At 49.1% G+C, this 19,509-nt stretch overlaps 1 protein-coding gene across 1 annotated transcript in view; it reads left to right on the top strand.

The window, feature by feature from the left end:
* Positions 1-5,257: 5,257 nt before the first annotated feature.
* The window catches only part of BPI (bactericidal permeability increasing protein), a 31,616-nt gene continuing 17,364 nt past the window's right edge, over positions 5,258-19,509 (top strand). The window contains exons 1-6 of the mRNA XM_060078051.1: positions 5,258-5,387; positions 7,880-7,994; positions 9,235-9,363; positions 11,070-11,231; positions 12,744-12,807; positions 18,821-18,884. Of these exons, the coding sequence (XP_059934034.1) occupies positions 5,258-5,387; positions 7,880-7,994; positions 9,235-9,363; positions 11,070-11,231; positions 12,744-12,807; positions 18,821-18,884 (664 nt within the window). The remainder of the gene's footprint in view (positions 5,388-7,879; positions 7,995-9,234; positions 9,364-11,069; positions 11,232-12,743; positions 12,808-18,820; positions 18,885-19,509) is intronic.

Below are 19,509 nucleotides of genomic sequence, written 5' to 3'. Positions count from 1 at the left end.
ACCAGGAGGGAAAGAGCTGGAGGCTCAGGGGCTGAGGGGGAGGGAGAAGTTTATGGGGCCTCCACTGACCGCAAGGATGACCTCATGGTAACACCTGAGCATCGAGGCCTGATGAAGAGCTGCCCCTGAGGATGGAGTGTGGGGACAAATGAGGAAACAGGTTCAGCAAGGTTAAGTGACAAGGTCAAACTCACAGAGTGAGTAAGTGGCAAGCTGGAATCTGCACCCAGATCAGTGAGGTTTCAGCCTCCGCTCCTAACCATCTTGCTGTGCTGGGAGTGGGTGTTCCTCCGCAGAGCGCCTGGCCGAGGAGTGGCGGCTCACAGAGGCCATGGGAGCCCTGGATTCCTCTCCCTCTGCACATGTCCAGCCCAAACCCAAAGACCCGAGAACCGAGCGCTCAGTATGTTGTGCCCCTAGTGTGTTTTCCTGGGGGCTCCAGGACTCTCCAGCCAGCTAGCCATGAAGGTTAAGTTATGACTATTTGTTGAGCACCTTCTCTATGCAAATTGATCCACACCTGTTATCTCATTTAATCCTCAGAACAACCCCCATGATGGGCATTGTTTCCCTATATTTAAATGAGGAACCCAAATTTCAGAAGGGTCAAATAACTTGACCAGAGTAGGTAGCCTGGCTGGAACTATGAACCCAGGGCTCCAAGCCCAATGGACTTTCCTCTAGAAAAACTCGACATCCTAAGGAGCACGGATTAGAAAGATGGACAGAGCCAGCCCCTGAATTAACCACTCTTGACCCATCCCACCTCTAAACTCCTGCTGAGGTAATATATTTTCCTATAATTTAAGCCATGTTGAGTTGGGATAGCAGGAGAGAATTTGAGTGGATGACAGAATTTTTCTATATTCTTATTGTGATCCTGGTTACATACACATAGCTATATATGCACTACAATTCATAGAACTAAAAGAAACTATAAGAAGTAAATATGGCATAATGTTAAGATTTTATAAGCCTGGGTAGTCTATTCTTATCTATATGTTTGAAGTATTTTACAATAATGATAAAAAGACCAAAAAAGAGGAGGAAGAAGAAGAAGAGGAGGAAAAGGAGGAGGAGACATTGGAAGAAGCCTGTTTAGATGCAATGGCTGGAGCTGTTGCAACCATCTTGCAACTGTCAATGAAAAATTAATCAGTAGATCTAAGAAAGAAATGAAAAATTTTATTCACGCCAAGTTGAGGATTATAACCCAGGAACCGGAGAAGTTAATCTGTGAACTTAGTTCCTGCTTCTCCATTCTCTGGCCACTGAATAAAGCTTGTATTGTTCCAATCTAAAACAAAACAAAACAAAACGAAAAAACGAAAAAAATAAAACCCCAGGAACAGCATCTCAGAAAGCTCTGAGATGCTGTTCCACCCATTAGAAGTCAAAACACAGTTACATACGTTTTTTGAGACAGAGGGCTGTACGTTAGATGACATATTATTGACATTTTACACAATTCAGATGTGCAGGTATTTCTGCCAACGGGGAAGTTTTGGTCAATGCCTAACGCAATGCACAGTAGAGGGGAGAGAGGAGGCCAAAGGGCAGAGAAAATTTTTTACGTTTAAATTTTCTTGTCTTGCCATTAAATGTGAATTTGATTTCACACAACCATGAAAGAAGCCAGTGTGAGGGTAAATCTGAGACACTAGGATGTCAGAGCAGACAGGTGTGGAGAGATGGTAAATGTCTGTTAGCTGTTGAATTATTTTTTTATTCCCATTTTTATTGCAAATCTGTTTTTGTTTTTCTTGGCTGCACAGCATGTGGGATCTTAGTTCCCCAACCAGGGATCAAACCCACACCCCCTTCAGTGGAAGCACAGAGTCTTAACCACTGGACGTCTGGGAAGTCCTGTTAGTTGTTGAATTAATCAGAACCTCAAACCTGCCCTCTCTCTGGACTTCGTCTCTGAGATATTATATGTGTTTATTGTTGAAGCCAACGTGAGCTGGGGATTTCTGTTCCTTGGGTTGAAGACATTGTCACTCATACCGAGTAGAGAGTCAGGCCTGAAGCAGTAGGACACCTCCATGGCCAGTGGCAGAGCTGAAAAGGAGGCCAGAGGGTCGCTGATGGACTCATCTGGATTTGACTGAGCATGAACATCAGAGGGAAGCCAGTGGGGCTGGCTGCTTCAGAAACGTGCCAGTTGGTTTGAAGATTCTGATGTAGTGGCAGTGTAAGTCATCGTCATGTGAGTTTCCTCTTAATACTTCTTTCCTCTCTGACACCCTCACAGATGCAACATCTGCCTGAACCCAGGGGACTCAGGAATTTGGGGCAGTTAGAGCTGCAGGTGTTCAAAACTGTGTAAGATAACTCTTCAAAAATCTAATTTTCTGACAAGTCATGGATCTATGTGTTTTGGCATCTATCTTCCTTGTACAGATACAGACATGTGAGTCTGGGGGCCCAGGAAGGTAGAGCTAGGGTGAGGACCCAGGGTGACAAGTTCTCTTGGAAAGCTAGAGGGAAGAATTCTTCTCTCCATGAAAGGCAGTGTGACCTTGATAGGGACATAATCGCTCTGTGACTCAGTTTCCTCAACTCCAAAATGGAGAATAATTATCCCACCCTCACAGGTTGTTTTTAGGCTTGGAGACAATGTATGTAAAGTGTCTGTCACATAGTAGATGCTCTGTACATGGTCACTGTTTTCATTCTTAAGCAAGCCAGAAGGATTCTTGTTGGGGCAGGTTGGGGCAGGAAGGGAGACCCTTTTAGATACAGAGGAAGAGAAGAAAGGAAAAAAAAAAACAAACAAACCTCAGGAGGTCTCATGTCCTCCTGGATCAATGGGCTTCATTAAACTTTCATCAAATCAGAGTCGGGGAGACAGGGCGCCAGGGGGCTGATGAAGACTCAGCGGAAGAGAAGCCATCCTCCCCCTCTGCAGCCCCGCCCCTCCTCTAATCACCATGGAGATGGTGAGGCTGCCCAGCGGGATTCCAGCCCACACTGGGCCTGAGGCTGCTGCAAAGGGAGGGGCAGGGGCAGAGCAGACAGAGATCCTTCTGGAAAGCTGGTGTGGGGAGTATGTGCTGGTCACCACCCCCCTCAAGCCCCAAGACACTGAAGGACTCAGGATGGTGTGGGATGCATCTGCGTTTGATTTCCAGCTCTGCTAGCAGCTAGCTGCCTGACTGTGGGAAGAACACTTCCCCTCTCGAACCCTCAGGTTCCACATCTGTCAAAGGAAGCGGTAAAAAGGAATAAAAACAAAAGCTTGGTGAAGAAAACTGTGGGATGAGGAAGCAATGAAATATAGTGCAGTGCATGTAGAAGGAGACAGAACCCTACATACTGTTCATTGAAAAAAGGGAACTTTACAGAACTGGTCAGTGTGATCCCTTATTTCTTCGTTGAAAAACACACTATCTACACTTACCAAAAGGGGGAGAGGGGAGAGAAATACTCTAAAATACACTTCTGCTTGTCCTCTCTGGAATTAGGGATGGCAGGTCATTTTTAATTTTTTGGTTCTTTCTCAAATTTTGGTCAATGAACATGGATTACTTTTAAAGCCAGAGTGACATTAATAGCTACCATTTGTGGGCTTATTATGCAGGGGTGTTGTGCTAGGTGCTTTAGGTGGTTTAAAGCCCTTTATGTCTTCACAAAAACCCGGGGAGGGAGGGTATTCTGTTTATCCCCACTTTACAGAGAGAAAATTGAGGCTCAGAGAGGTCAAGGGGCTTGACCAAGGTCAAACCACCACAGAGTGGCCGAGTTGAGATTTAAAACCACAGTTAAGATACCAGACTCCAAAAGTCAAGCATTTAATTATTACCATTTTTGCCTCTCAGGACAAGAAAATGCTAAATGTTCTGTTTCCTTAAATGTTTTACTATGGAAAACATCAAGGAAATCAAAAGTAGAAAGACAAATATAATTTTCAGTTATAAAATGAATGAGTTCTGGGGATCTAATGCACAGCATGGTGACTATAGCTAAGAGTACTCTATTGCACACTTGGGATTTGCTAAGAGGGTAAATCTTCAGCCTTCTCACTACACACACAGAATGATAACTACGTGAGGTGATGGATGAGTTAACTAGTGTGGTTGTGAAAGTCACTTGACAATGTACACATTTATCGAATTATCACCTTGTACACTTTAAATGTACACTAGACCCTTGAACAATGCAGAGGTTGGGGCACTGACCCCCCGACAGCAGCCGAAAATCCACGTATAACTTAGAGTCGGCCCTCCACATGTGCGGTTCCACCATATCCGAGGTTCCACATCTGTGGATTCAACCAACCAGAGATGGCGTAGTACTGTAGCATGTATTTATTGAAGAAAATCCCCATATAAGTGCACCTGCGCAGTTCAAGCTTGTGTTGTTCAAGGGCCAGCTGTATACAATTTTATTTGTCAACTGTACCTCAATAAAGCATTAAAAAAAAGAAAAGAGGGCTTCCCTGGTGGCTCAGTGGTTGGGAGTCCGCCTGCCAATGCAGGGGGCGCGGGTTCGGGCCGTGGTCCGGGGGGATCCCACGTGCTGCGGAGCGGCTGAGCCCGTGTGCCGCGACTGCCGGGCCTGCGCTCTGGAGCCCGTGAGCCACAACTACTGTGCCCGCGTGCCACAGCTACTGAGTCTGCGCTCTAGAGCCTGCGAGCCACAGCTACTGAAGGCTGTGCGCCTGGAGTCTGTTCTCTGCAACAAGAGAAGCCGCCCGGGGCATGGCAAGGAAGAGTAGACCCCTCTCACTGCAGCTGGAGAAAGCACCGCGTGCAGCAGCAATGAAGACCCAATGCAGCCAAAAATAAAATAAGATAAATAAATTTAAAAAAAAAAAAAAAAGAAAAGAAAAATATAATGAACACTGATGTACCTACCCCACAGCTTCCAGGAAGTCCTTAGATAAAGGGATTGGGGTGGGGGTTCAGGGAGGGAGAAGGGGTGCTGAGGGAGGAGAATGATGCCCAGAGCCAGAAGTCTCAACCTACACACACCACACACCACACATACAAACACACACAGCATACCACACCACACACACACACCACACACAGACACGGGGCTCCCAGGCTCCACTGCTGGCTGCTCCGGGGCTGTGGCCCCGACCATGGTGGGGGACCGCAGGCAGGCGGCCGTCCACCCCGTCTCCCGCCCCTACTCCTGTTCCTTCCTCTTTCCACATTCCACTGACTTGCACTTCCCCAGCTGCTTCATTTATAGGTCCCTGATTCCCCTCCAAGGCCTCGAGGTTTTGGCAGCTGTGCAGGACGAAGACATGGCCAGGGGCCCAGATGACATGCGGAGGTGGGCGATCCTGGTGGTGCTGGCCGCCCTGGGCACAGCTGTGACAGCAAACACCACCCCCGGCGTCGTGGCCAGGATCACCCAGAAGGGCCTGGACTACGGTAACTGGATGCCTTCCTTTTCTCCCCTCCAACCTCTGAGGAGCACTGATTGAGCACCTGCTGTGTGCAGCCCTTTAAATCCAGTGTATGGCCTGCTCACAGCTCCTCCAAGGAGGCCCTCTTACCCCTGTTACATATGAAGAAGCTGAGGTAAGGTGAGCTACCCAAGGTCACAGGGCTGGGAAGCGGCAGCACCGGGATTGGAGCCCTGGTCTGGAGGACTCTGAGTCCAGTGCTCAGGTCCCTCACGGTCCCCTCCCTCTACGCAATACCCACCTCGGGCTTCTAGGCCTTTCACTTCCTTCCAAGCTGGTTCTCAGCCCTGATTTTTTTCTCAAAGTCCCTGGCTCAGTCTTCAGTGTGGGGAGGCCCTCCCCCAGGGCAGGGGTTTGTCAGCCATATTGTGCACACTAGCCATCTGGGTGACCCAGAGAGGGTCCCCCAGGCCATGCATCCAGGCCCAGACAGAGGAGAGACTGGCATGAAGCAGCCCCTGACCTGCTCAGATCGGTGCCAGGCACTGTGCTAAAAGGACATACTGTTACCAGCAACCTTTACAGATGAGCAGACAAACTTGGAGGAGGGACTGGGAAGTGGGCGGCCTGGATCTGAGCTCTGGTCTTGTCAGACGTACCAGGGTGGGGCTGATCAATGCTGCCTCTCAGTGGCAGAGAGATGAACTGCAGAACAGTGGGGGACAGCCAGTGCCAGAGAAATCAGACCCAGAAGGCAGAAGAACCACAGCTGCGGTGGACCCCTGGGGAATCAGGGCAGGACCAAAGGGACCTGGTATCCCACCCCTGAATTCCTACCCCAGCCCAGGCAGGACATCTCTGAATCCCAGGGGTGCAGATGGAAGTTCCCCATGAGCTAGGAGAAAGGATTATGTCCCTGCTCTCTACCCAGAGCTGGGGTGGTCCTGAAGTCTTCCAGAGAGCAGAGGCTTGGGCTCGGCCTTTAAGCCCAGAAGTCTTCATGTTCTGTCACAGCAGCCTTGGTTCCCCCTTCTACTCACACCCCATGCGGCAACCGGTGAGAGCTGTGAAATACAGCAAAGCTGCTCATTCCCCCTCTTTACTTACACTGCTCAGTGGTTCCCTAGTGCCCTCAGTGGATGTCTTGGGCTTGGCATTAGAGACCCTTCAAGACCTGGCCGCTGCAGACCCACAGATCACGGCCATCCCACATTTTCTTTTCCCTCTGGGCAGTGTCAATCTATGCATTGTTTACTTTTGAACCCCCAGAGGGCCTATCCCAGGGCACAGGCTCTGGGACCAGAAGGCCTGGATTCAAATCCTGCCTCCATCACCTGCCAGCTGTGTGGTCACCTTTCTGAGTCTCAGCTTCCTCATCTGTGAACTGGGAGTCATAACAGGACCTACGACCCAGGATTGTTCAGATTCAGTAACTTAATATGTGTATAGAGCCCAGAACTGTGCCTGGTGGAACAGAGTAAGAGCTTGATAACTGTTATTATTACTATTATTATTCTTACTACTTCCTAACTGGCTCCTGGGATCCCTCATCCTGCTACTTACTCTTCTCATTTAACGTGTTTGCCTTTTAACTGGTTTTTCGATGCTGTTAACCACGTAATAACTGATGGCAGAATTCCTGACCCTGGAACATTCATTCATTCATTCCTCCAACAGGTATTAAGTTCCAGTCACTGTGGTAAAGATAGGGGATGTCCGTGACATCTACCACTGACCTTGGGGGGCTTACATCTAGTAGGGAAGAGAGATAGTAGCAAAAAAATCACATGAATAAATGCATAATTACAAACGGTAACGGGAGCTCCAGAAGAGATGCCCACAGCATCATGAGAACGATAACAAGGGGGATCGCTCTCATCTGATGAGTCAGAGAAAGTTCCTAGAGGAAGTGATGACTAGAACGACCAGGTGAAGATGAGAGGAAAGGGTTTCCTAGGCAACAGGAATGGTACATGCAAAGGTCCTGTGGCGAGAGAGTCCGAAAGCCAAAGAGAGAGAGTATCTGTGAGGGCAGAGCACAGAGCAGATGTTCAATAACACCCACAGGTTGCCTGACTGGGTATTTGGAGGGGGTGATATTTTAAACTAGGGGCTGGCAAATGACAGCCTATAGGCCAAATCTGGACCGACGCATGTTTTTGCATGGCCCAGGAACTAAGCATGGCTTTTACAGTTGGAAAAAGTCAAAAGAAGAATCCTATCTCACACCATGAGAAAATGATATGAAATTGAAATTTCAGTGTCCATCCATAAAGTTTTATTGGAACACAACCGTACCTAGTCATTGACGTATTGTCTACGGCTGCTTTTGTGCAATAAAAGCAAAGCTGAGTGGTTGTGACAGAGACAGTGAGACCCACAAAGCAGAAAATCTTTGCTCTGGGGCCCTTGACAAAAACCTTAGCTTGAGCCCCGCTTTAGATCTTTCCGATCCCAACGTCCCTGCCATGAGCAGGCTGCACACCTCTGACCACTGACCCCGCTCTCTCCCCTCAGCCTGCCAGCAGGGAGTGGCTACCCTGCAGAAGGAGTTGGGGAAGATCACAATTCCCGATCTCTCAGGAAGCTTTAAGATGAACATCCTTGGGAAAGGGAAGTATAGCTTCTACAGGTAAGGTCCGTCAAGCTCAATCCTCAGTGTGCAGGACTGTAGTGTGTTGGGGCCACCAAGACCTAGACTCACAGAGCCACAGACTCCTAAACTCAGAGACATTAGGATCCCAAAGCTAATGTTCACACCATCCCAAGGGGATCCAATCCCCCAAGCTTCATGTGGAGGAAACCACACAAATGGTCTTTCAGGCACTCACCATGACTCCTGCGGGGATGTCACGAACCCCCAAACTCTGTGCCAAGCCCACATGTTAATTAGGATTAGGGGTGGGGGTGAGGTTTCAAGGACAGAAAACCTAATCCCAAATGGCCTAAACCAGAAGGTATTGGCTCACAAATCCCTGGAATTGTCTGTCTTCAGGTTCAGCTTGAGGAAGGCTCAAATGTCACTGGACCCTGTTTCTCTCCTGCCACCTCTCAGCACCACTTCCCTTGGGAGGGCTAATTCTTGGGTAGGGCCTCCCCGCGAAGCACTCACCAGCATCTTCTCAGCACTCCCAGCCCTGTGGGAGGAGGGCACCTTCTCCTTACAGCTCAAGCAAAACTCCTAAGATTCACTCTGATTGGTCCGTCTTAGGTTATGTACACACTCTTGGACCAATCACTGTGGCCAGGGGATAGAAGACACGTAGGAGCTTGTGCTGAAGTCTCAAGCTCCACCCCCTGAAGATGGCAGTGAAGTCAACTTTCTTTGGAGCAACACGGACTAGATGTGGGGAAGCGTTCCTCCAGAGTAAAATGGCAGTTCCCTTATCACAAAAGAGGGGTATGGGTGCTGGGGAGAGAAATCCATAAACGTCCTCTAAAGAATTTTGTGCACTTACTATGTGTCTGACTCATCAGGCTATGCTACAATAGTGAAAAAAAGGCAGACACATTCCACCCTTTACAGAACTTGTAGTCACTGGGATAACATTTGTTATCTTCACCGATCATCACACACCCTGCAAGACAGAGGTTACTGTACTCATTTTACAACATGAGGAAACTGAGGCTCAGGATGATTAAGTGATGTGCCCAGGGTCACACAATAGTAAACTGAAGAGCAGGGTTCAAATGCAGATTTGTCTGACTTCAAAGCCTAACCACAGAGCTCCCCAGGCTGCTCTCATAGCTTCTGGGTTCTTTTGGAATAACTGGGGTAAAGGGCCAGGATGGAGGGGAATGAGTCTGCACTGACCATTGACTGAGTCCTTGTGGGGACACTTAGAGACTAACTGATCATTTCTTCTTTGCAGCATGGTTATTCATGGATTCAAGCTTCCCAATTCCCAGATAAGACCGTTGCCTGATCAAGGCCTTGAACTCTCCATCAAAGATGCCAGTATCAAGATGAGTGGAAAATGGAAGGCTCGAAAGAATTTCATGTGCGTTTCCAAGCTCAGTGTTTGTTGAGTGTGTGGGTGAGCTCTTGGTGATATTTGGAGGAGATGAGAGCCAAGGTCTCAAGAATGCCCAATTTTTGCCTGGCCCATTACCATTTGCCCCCTCAGAGTTCCTGGGGGAACTTTTCACAGAAGAATTTTCAACATAACCCTTGGTTAATAGCTGAGAATTTTCCCACATCTCAACGCAGGGCGTGGGCAAGGCTGAGTTGGTGCATGTGGCTTAGGATGGAAGGCTAAGTGGGACCTTTTTTTTTTTTTTTTGCGGTACACGGGCCTCTCACTGTTGTGGCCTCTCCCGTTGTGGAGCACAGGCTCCGGACACGCAGGCTCAGCGGCCATGGCTCACGGGCCCAGCTGCTCTGCAGCATGTGGGATCTTCCCAGACCGGGGCACGAACCCATGTCCCCTGCATCGGCAGGTGGACTCTCAACCACTGCGCCACCAGGGAAGCCCTAAGTGGGACCTTTAGTTTACCCCTTTATCAGTTAGCTATTGCTCTGTAACAAACCATCAGTGACCGAAACTCAGTGACCTAAAACAAGTCATAGATCATCACTTACATATCTATGTGTTGGCTGGGGTTCCCTGATGTAGGTTGACCTCAGCTGAGGTAGCCCTGCTACACATGTATCTCCCTCTCCTCCCTGGACCAGTGGGCTACCCAGAGCATATTTAGTGATGATGGAGGTGCCAAAAGGGCAGCCAGAAACATGCAGGCCCCCTTAAGGCCTGGGAGGGATTGAACTGACCCATGGTCACTTCTATTCATATGCCATTGGCCAAAGCAAGTCATGTGGTCAAGTCCAAGGTCAAGAGCATGGAACTACACACATATGTCCCCAAGGTAGGCAATGGTGAGGGTATGGATGCAGGGAGGGGTGAAAATTGGGGCAGATCATCCAAACTACAGCTCTGAATCTAAATATTGGGCCCTCACTGCAGTGACTCCGTGCAGCAGTGACAGTGGCTCAGACTGACCTGTCAGTTTATCAACTTCTCCTTTGTGGTGAATCCAGGGAGAAAACAGACACTTTGGTGAGGAGAGGGGCGTGAGTCTGCCTTCTGTTACAAGGACTGCTGGGTGTGTGCATTCCCCACAACAAGAATTGCTTACTTCTTCACTTGGGCTCTTTCACATCTATCATTTCACTTACTGATCACACACATACAAAAAATGATAACAATGCTTCCTCACATTATAGAAGAGTTGACAAACTACATTCACACTCACTGTCTTATCCCAAACTCATTTCATCCCTGAGGGAGGAGGTATTAACCCCATTTAATGAATGAGGGCATTAATTAAAGTCATTTGTCCCCCAGACTCAACTTTCTAGTGGCAAAGCTGGTGTCCCACTGCTGGTCCAGGGTCTGGGTAAGGAAACTGAAGCTCAGAGAGGTTGAGAAACATTCTCGGTGCCACACAGCACACAGGCAGAGGCTGAGGCAGTGGGTCAGAGCAGGGTTCTGCCAGGCAGACATGGGTTCAAACTTCGGGGTGGAATCCTGGCTCTTTCACTCAGCTGCTGTGTGACCTTGGGCAAGCTGCCTTCCCTCTCTGAACTCCATCTCCTCACCCAGAGTGGAGATAATAGCAAAACCTGCCTTCCGGCATTGGTGCGAAGTCTGAATGGCAGCGAGCAGAAAATGCTCGCTCCAAGTCTTTTCTTTCTGTTTCCCTTCAGCAAAGTCAGCGGCAACTTTGACCTGAGTGTGGAGGGCATCTCCATTATGGCTGGTCTCAAGCTGGGTTATGACCCCACCTCGGGCCATGCCACAGTCGCCCGCTCCAGCTGCAGCAGCCACATCAGCAGAGTCCACGTACGCATCTCGGGCAGCAACCTGGGGTATGATCTCCTGGGGCTGTGGATGGGAGGAGGGACAGGACTGTCTTAGTTATTCTTTTTTTATAAATTTATTTATTTATTTTGGGTTGTGTTGGGCCTTCGTTGCTGCGCATGGGCTTTCTCTAGTTGTGGCGAGCAGGGGCTACTCAGCTGCGGTGCACGGGCTTCTCATTGCGGTGGCTTCTCTTGTTGCAGAGCACGGCCTCTAGGAGCGCAGACTTCAGTAGTTGTGGCTCATGGGCTTACTTGCTCCGCGGCATGTGAGATCTTCCCGGACCAGGGCTCAAACCCGTGTCCCCTGCATTGGCAGGTGGATTCTTAACCACTGTGCCACCAGGGCAGTCCCTGTCCTAATTATTCTTGTATTCAGAAAACACATCCCAAATGCCACTTCTATGCCAGGCCTCAGGTGTAAGGGGACAGGGGTCTACAGATGGAACACACAACACCCCTGCCTTGAAGAGTCACTTGCTCATTCAATATTCATTCAGCAAACTTTACTGAGCACTTATGCTCCAGGCTGTGGACTAAACACTTTAAGTGCACCAAGTTATACAGTCCTTACCACAAGCCTGCAAGCATTCATCTCTCCATCCATCCAACGAACATCGACTAAGAATCTGCTATGCACCAGGCTTGTGCATTGTGCTCAGGAAATAGCAGTGGTCACTAAAAATTTGGCCTTGCTAACAGCGATTGGAGACTTACTGCATGCCTGGCACTGTTTCAAGCATGTTCCTTATCTCATTCAATCCACACAGTGACTCTGTGCAGTTAGTCAATTATTACCCCATATTCAGAGGAGAAGATCAAGGCACAGAAAGAATAGGAAATAACCTGAGTTTTCATACCTAGTGAGTATTGAGAAGGGATTGGAATTCAGCCCAGGACTTGCTGGCCCCAGAGTCTTAGCTACACAGTCCCTGCTCTTTTGAAGCTTCCAGCCTGTGGGGAAGACAAACATTAATCAAATCATTGCATGAATGAATGGCTCACAATAAGACCTGAGAAAAAGAGGTACCAGGTGCGATGAACACATAGAACTGGAGGATCTGACCTAGCCTGGGGGCTGGCCATTTCATTTTCTTTGATGAAATGACATTTCAGTTGAGATGAAAAGAATAAGTAGGAGTTAATTAACTTGGGGACAATGGGTGTTTTAAGCAGAGCGAACAGTATGTGCAAAGACCCTGCGGTGAGAGGAAGCACAGGACACAGGAGGATACGGCAAAGCAGTGTGGCTGGAGTACAGAGAAAGGGAGTGGTGAGGAATGATGCTGAGATGGGATGGGGGTCCAGCCGTGCACCTATTGAAGAAATAACCTCAGAAGCAGGTCACTGCCCACAGGGGAAGAAGTGTCTGATGGGGGTGTACAGAGTTGGAGCCCAGGGATGAGGGAGTTTAGGTTTATTTGGAAAAGGGAGGAAGGCTTCCCAGATGAGGCAGCCTTTGGAATGCATCCCAGGGACACCTGGGAAGCCTCATGCCTGTCCCCACGTGTCAATCTCCAGGTGGCTGATCCGACTCTTCCGTAAAAAAATCGAGTCTTCGCTCCGAAACAGCATGAACCGCAAGGTACGAGGGGCTCAGAGTTTCACTTCCTGTCAGAGCGGGTGGGGCCTTCTGTGTCCACATACCTCACGCATCACTGGACACTTCTGCTCTCACCCAGACCTCTTTTTTTATATATATATCTTTATTGGTGTATAATTGCTTTACAGTGTTGTGTTAGTTTCTGCTGTACAACAAAGTGAATCAGCTACATGTATACATATATCCCCACATCCCCTCCCTCTTAAGCCTCCCTCCCAGCCTCCCTATCCCACCCCTCTAGGTCGTCACAAAGCACGAGCTGATCTCCCTGTGCTATGTGACTGCTTCCCACTAGCTAGCTATTTTACATTTGGTAGTGTATATATGTCAATGCCACTCTCGCACTTCGTCAGAGCTTCCCCTTCGCCCCCTGTGTCCTCAAGTCCGTTCTCTATGTCTGTGTCTTTATTCCTGCCCTGCAACTAGGTTCATCAGCACCATTTTTTAGATTCCACAAATGTGTGTTATTTGTTTTTCTCTTTCTGACTTACTTCACTCTGTGTGACAGACTCTAGGTCCGTCCACCTTGCTACAAATAACTCAATTTTTATAGCTGAGTAATATTTCAGTGTATATATGTGCCACATCTTTATCCATTCATCTGTCAATGGACATTTAGGTTGCTTCTATGTCCTGGCTATTGTAAATAGAGCTGCAATGAACATTGTGGTACATTTATCTTTTTGAATTATGGTTTTCTCAGGGTATATGCCCAGTAGTGAGATTGCTAGGTCATATGGTAGTTCTATTTTTAGTTTTTTAAGGAACCTCCATACTGTTCTCCATAATGGCTGTATCAATTTACATTTCTACCAGAAGTGCAGGAGGGTTCCTTTTCTCCATACCTTCTCCAGCATTTATTGTTTCTAGATTTTTTTGATGATGGCCATTCTGACTGGTGTGAGGTGATACCTCATTGTGGTTTTGATTTGCATTTCTCTAATGATTAATGATGTTGAGCATTCTTTCATGTGTTTGTTGGCAATCTGTATATCTACTTTGGAGAAATGTCTGTTTAGGTCTTCCACGCATTTTTGGATTGAGTTGTTTGTTTTTTTGATATTGAGCTACATGAGCTGCTTGTATATTTTGGAGATTAATCCTTTGTCAGTTGCTTCATTTGCAAATATTTTCTCCCATTCTGAGGGCTGTCTTTTCGTCTTGTTTATGGTTTCCTTTGCTGTGCAAAAGCTTTTAAGTTTCATTAGGTCCCACTTGTTTCTTTTTTATTTTATTTCCATTTCTCTAGGAGGTGGGTCAAAAAGGATCTTGCTGTGATTTATGTCATAGATTGTCCTGCCTATGTTTTCCTCTAAAGGTTTTATGGTGTCTGGCCTTACATTTAGTCTTTAAACCATTTTGAGTTTATTTTTGTGTATGGTGTTAGTGAGTGTTCTAATTTCATTCTTTTACATTTAGCTGTCCAGTTTCCCCAGCACCACTTATTGAAGAGGCTGTCTTTTCTCTGCTGTATATTCTTGCCTCCTTTGTCAAAGATAAGGTGACCATATGTGCGTGGGTTTATCTCTGCTCTCACCCAGACCTCTTCAGCAGTCCCCCACAGTCCTTGGAAAGCACATGTCCAGCTCTAAAAATCAGTCATGTCAATTTTCCTGGGGATCCAGTGAGAAACTAAGAAAGGGTCATGTGACACATGACCCACAGCAAACTCCTCCATGCTTGGACCACCTCTGCTCTTCCCTCATCATTCTTCCCTGCAGAGAAACTACCATTCTCTCGCACTGAGCCCCTCTCCTCATAGCGCTCCAGCCTCCTTCCCCATCCCCCAACCCCGAACCCCCTTGGTGACGATACCCACCCAGAAAACGTGCAGCTGATGAAGCTGCTAGACTAGAGTGTGGTCACATTATGTCTTGAGGCTGGAACTGGTACGAAAAACAGACACGGACCAGAGCTTCCCAAGCCTACCTTCACCCTAACCCCCGCCCCACACAAGCCAACCTCTTCAGCTGAGAAAAGGGGCCATTCCTTGGGCTAGTTTTCCATTAATAAACTGTCAGTCTCCAGGAAACCCCTGAGCCTATCTCCCAAGACAAGTGAGCTTGAGTTTTCTCAAAGGGCAATGGGGAGCCATTGAAGGTTTTAGGCAAAGGGGTGACCTGGCCAGATCTGTGCTTTAGAACAACTTCTCTGGCTGCCGTGAGAATGGCTGGAGGGACCAAGAGCAGGGGCAGGAGTCTCGGCTACACTGAGGAGGCTTGTGCAGTCTTACAGGTGGGAGACCTTGGTCTCCCAGTGAAAGGCACTGACAACATGGGTAGGGAGACATCCATCAAATGAGATCATCTATCTGAAGGCACTCTGTCAAAAGTTAAAAAAAAAAAAAAAAAAAAAAAAATCCGGGCCTCCCTGGTGGCGCAAGTGGTTGAGAGTCCGCCTGCCGATGCAGGGGATACGGGTTCGTGCCCCGGTCTGGGAGGATCCCATATGCCGCGGAGCGGCTGGGCCCGTGAGCCATGGCCGCTGAGCCTGCGCGTCCGGAGCCTGCGCGTCCGGAGCCTGTGCTCCGCAACGGGGGAGGCCACAACAGTGAGAGGCCCGCATACCGCAAAAAAAAAAAAAAAAAAAAAAAAAAAAAACCAGTTAAAAAAAAAAAAATCCATTCCTGGTGGTCAAAATGCATAACACAGGAGATTATAAAACAGGTTTTAGAGTCAGAGTCTCTGAGTTTTGATTCTGGCTGCAGGGCTTAGCTGTGTGATGTTGAGCAAATCACTTGACTTTTCCAAACCTCATTCACCGTCTGTAAAATGGGGACGTTGATACCTTCTTCACCAAGACGTTGTGAGGATTACTAAAATAGTTAAGGCTCCCCACCAGCCTGGCTCAACCATAACTCAACCGTCTCTGTAATTAAGTAATAGTATGAGGGGAGTGTTAGCATGTATTTAACATAAAGAACTATTAAAACAGATTATTTCTTGTTAACGCCTTAAGAGTGACCCCTTGAGAGCAGCCAAGCTGAACAATAATAACGCTGAGACACAGATAGAGGAAGTGATAGTGCTGGGCTTCAAACCCATGCCACCCCACCTCAGAGGTGAAGCTCTTAATCAGTCCAAGATATTGTTTAGAAGAGAGTATGGGCCTGAATGAATGAATGGATGAATGGATGAATAAATGAAGTGTCAGGGTGTCCATGATGTTATGTAGGCCTGGAAATGGCGAGGAGTGAGTTTGGGAGTCCACCCCCCAGGAATTCAGAGAGAAGAGTGGGCGTCTGAGGGAAGGAAGGGCCTATAGAGGGTGTGGATGGGGGTGGGGGCGGAGGAGGGTGGCAGCAGACAGGCAGGCGCCAGGCGGCCATGTGATTTGCTGTGATTTGGAGCCCCCTGGTGGCCCTCATTAGTAACTGGCATTGGAGGGCAGTAGCTGAGGGCAGGAAGCCCAGGTGTCCAGCTGGCCCCTCGCTGCCAGATGTGCCGCCCGCTTTCACCTTTGGGCCACTTGGAGCAGAGGCATGGGTTTCTCCGAGAGTGACATTCTTAGTCTCCTTGGGACATCCAGAGTTTTATGTGATAGAAACACACTCCAGGAAAACCAAAATTTCTCCCTCCTTCCTTTCTTTCCTTCCTCCCTCCCACCCCCCAGATAAAATAACTTGATTGACAGTGGGGAAGGCGGGAGGGAAGTATGGAGGTGCCCTATCTGCCCTGTGGGCAGGTAGGGGGACCAGCACTGCGGAGGAGTGGGAACCTGACGGGTTTGGTTGAGATGTGCTGGCCTTGGGGGCCTGTGGGACCTCCAGGGACTTGGTCCAGGAGGCAGCTGGACCCTCAGGCTGGAGCTCAGGGGAGATGTCTGGCTGCAAACCAAGATCTGGGTGCTGGCCACAGGTTGGGAACGTGGAGCGGGGGACCCAATCAGGGTCCCCCCACCCCCCTAGGCATGGCTGAGACAAAGATTCAGGTGCGAGTGTTTTATTGGGCAGCGATCCCAGGCGAGGGGTGGGGAAGGGACCTGGGGGCAGGAACATTATTGAGTGGGCTACCGCTCTGGACAGCTGGGGCTCAGTGCTGCGGGACTTCGGGGCACACACCTCAGAGCTGTCCCAAAGGGGTGGGGAAGATGGGTATTTATCCACCAACTCTCACCCCTCTTTCGGGCTGCTGTAACTCCTTGGCACTTGGGAGCAAGGTCCAGGGATTAAAGTCCTCAGGCAGGGAGAGTTGCTGGGTGTGTAGGGAGCTGTCACGCCAAGCGCAGGGGACCCCCGGGGTGGACCAACAATGTCCCACAGGGGCCATGGGCATGTATGGCAGGCTCCAGAGGGGCTCCTGGGTGGAAGGAGATCATCATCTTCACGAGGGAAGAGGAGCTCACTGGGTGTCCAAGGAAGAGGAAGTAGAGGTCCAGGCGGAGAGCGGGGAGGGTCCTCAGTCAGAGACAGTGGCCTATCATGCCAGGGGCTGCCCAACAGTCAAGAAAGGCAAGGACTGGAGAGACTCCGTTGGATGAATGAGGTCATTCAAGACGTGGGGAGAGCAACTTCGTGAAGGCGGGGCTTATCTGTCCGCCGCCACCTACTGCACCACCTACCCCATCAGCCCCAATGGGTCAAATTAAGGAAGCCTGTGATTTTAATCCTCCTCCAGCTATAGCTTCGAAACAAATAGCCCCAAATACAGCGTCATCCAGCAACGACCATTTGATAATGTTCACGGATTCTGTGGATCAGGAAATCAACAGGCACAGTGGGACCAGCGTAGCTTGTCTCTGCTCCATGATGTCTGTACCTCATCTGGGAAAACTCCAAAGCTTGGGGCTAGAGTCATCCAATGGAATCTTCTCTCATGTCCGTGGTGCCTGAGCTGGGACGACTTGATGCTCGGCTCAGCCGGGGCTGTCGACTGGAGCATTTACCCGTGTCCCCTCCATGGGGCTGGGGCTTTGCACAGCTCATCAATGGGTTCCAGAGTGACCATCTCAAGAGACCAAAGTGGGGCTTCCCTGGTGGTGCAGTGGTTGAGAGTCCGCCTGCCAATGCAGGGGACACAGGTTCGTGCCCCAGTCCGGGAAGATCCTACATGCCGCGGAGCGGCTGGGGCCGTGGGCCATGGCCGCTGAGCCGGTGCGTCCGGAGCCTGTGCTCCGCAACGGGAGAGGCCACAACAGTGAGAGGCCCACGTACTGCAAAAAAAAAAAAAAAAAAAAAATAGAGACCAAAGTGGAAGCTGCACAGCCTTTTATGACCTCACCTGGGAAGTTACACAATGTCACTTCCGCTGTTTTCTATTGGTTAGAAGCAAGTAGCCATCCCGCACACCCAGATTGTAGGGGAGAGTTCACAGACTCCACCTCTCAGTGGGTGTGACAGGGCCACATTCCAGAAGAGCAAAAGGAATGGAAAATATAACCCGCAGCGCTCCATTTTACAGATGAGAAAATAAGGGTCTCTTTTCTCATAGAAATGGAGTAACTTCCTCAGTGGCAAAATCAGCATGTGACCCAGGGCTTCTCAGACCAGTGCTTGTTCCCCTATGAGTTATGGGAGGGGGACTGCTGGGAAGTCTTCTCCGGCCACACAAAGCAAAGATGAGGGTGCCCACCCAGGCTTGAGCAGAGGGCCTGCCCCCTGCTCCTAGAAGCACACACAGGGGAAGGCTGACATCTAACCACCTCCTGTTCATTTTTTCACCACCTCATTCCACAAAGGGTCTGAGTGCAAACAAAAACAAACAAACAAAATCTCACATTAAAAAATAAAAAACATAAATACCATCAGGAAAGCTCCATGCCAGAGTAGGAAATAAAATGCAGACGTGCAGGTCATACAGTCATATAAACTTACTATTTCCAAGTTACATGTTGAACTCTGAGCTTCCTGGCGGCCAAAGAGAAAAGGGAAACTTGAGTAGTTATATGATTTTCAAGGAAACATTCAAGAAGAGCGAAACATGTCTGGATAATTATTCTCAGAAGACATTTTCCACTATAGGAAACCTTTGCTGATCAGTTCTTTTGTTCTCCCCAGATCTGCGAGGTAGTGACCAGTAGCGTATCCTCCAAGCTGCAACCTTATTTCCAGACACTGCCAGGTAAGGAGACTGGAGTAGAAGGGGGAGGGGGTGAGGGACACAGGGAGAGTGTGATGGAGCCAGCAATTTCCCTAGGCAGGCCTGGGCTTGGGTGGGAATGGGTAGCACAGATTATTTTAAAATGGCAATTGGGGGCTTCCCTGGTGGCGCAGTGGTTGGGAGTCCGCCTGCTGATGCAGGGGACACGGGTTCGTGCCCCGGTCTGGGAAGATCCCACATGCCGCGGAGCGGCTGGGCCCGTGAGCCATGGCCACTGAGCCTGCGTATCCGGAGCCTGTGCTCCGCAACGGGAGAGGCCACAACAGTGAGAGGCCCCCATACTGCAAAAAAAAAAAAAATAGTGGCAATTGGCATCAGATCCCCTCTTGGGCCAGGTCCTTGTGACAGGTCCAGAAGTTTAATGGAAAAGCAGCTCTGCAGGGGCCAAACAACAAATACCTGCAGCTCTCTGGAGCCAAAGATACATAGCTGGCCTGAGATCTGAGGCTGATCGCTTCCCCTCTCAGGGCCTCAGTTTCCATATCTTTAAAATGGGGACAATCTTCTCTTTCCCCAAATGCTTGGTAAATGGTGAAGGGCTGCAGGAGGTGGGGGAGGACCCGTATGGCCAAGTGCTCACCATGTG

Source organism: Mesoplodon densirostris, chromosome 16, assembly GCF_025265405.1.
Source record: "Mesoplodon densirostris isolate mMesDen1 chromosome 16, mMesDen1 primary haplotype, whole genome shotgun sequence".
NCBI classification, from domain to species: domain Eukaryota; kingdom Metazoa; phylum Chordata; class Mammalia; order Artiodactyla; family Ziphiidae; genus Mesoplodon; species Mesoplodon densirostris.
The sequence above is the reverse complement of the archived record's forward strand: the minus strand, read 5'-3'. Positions and strand labels throughout refer to the sequence as shown.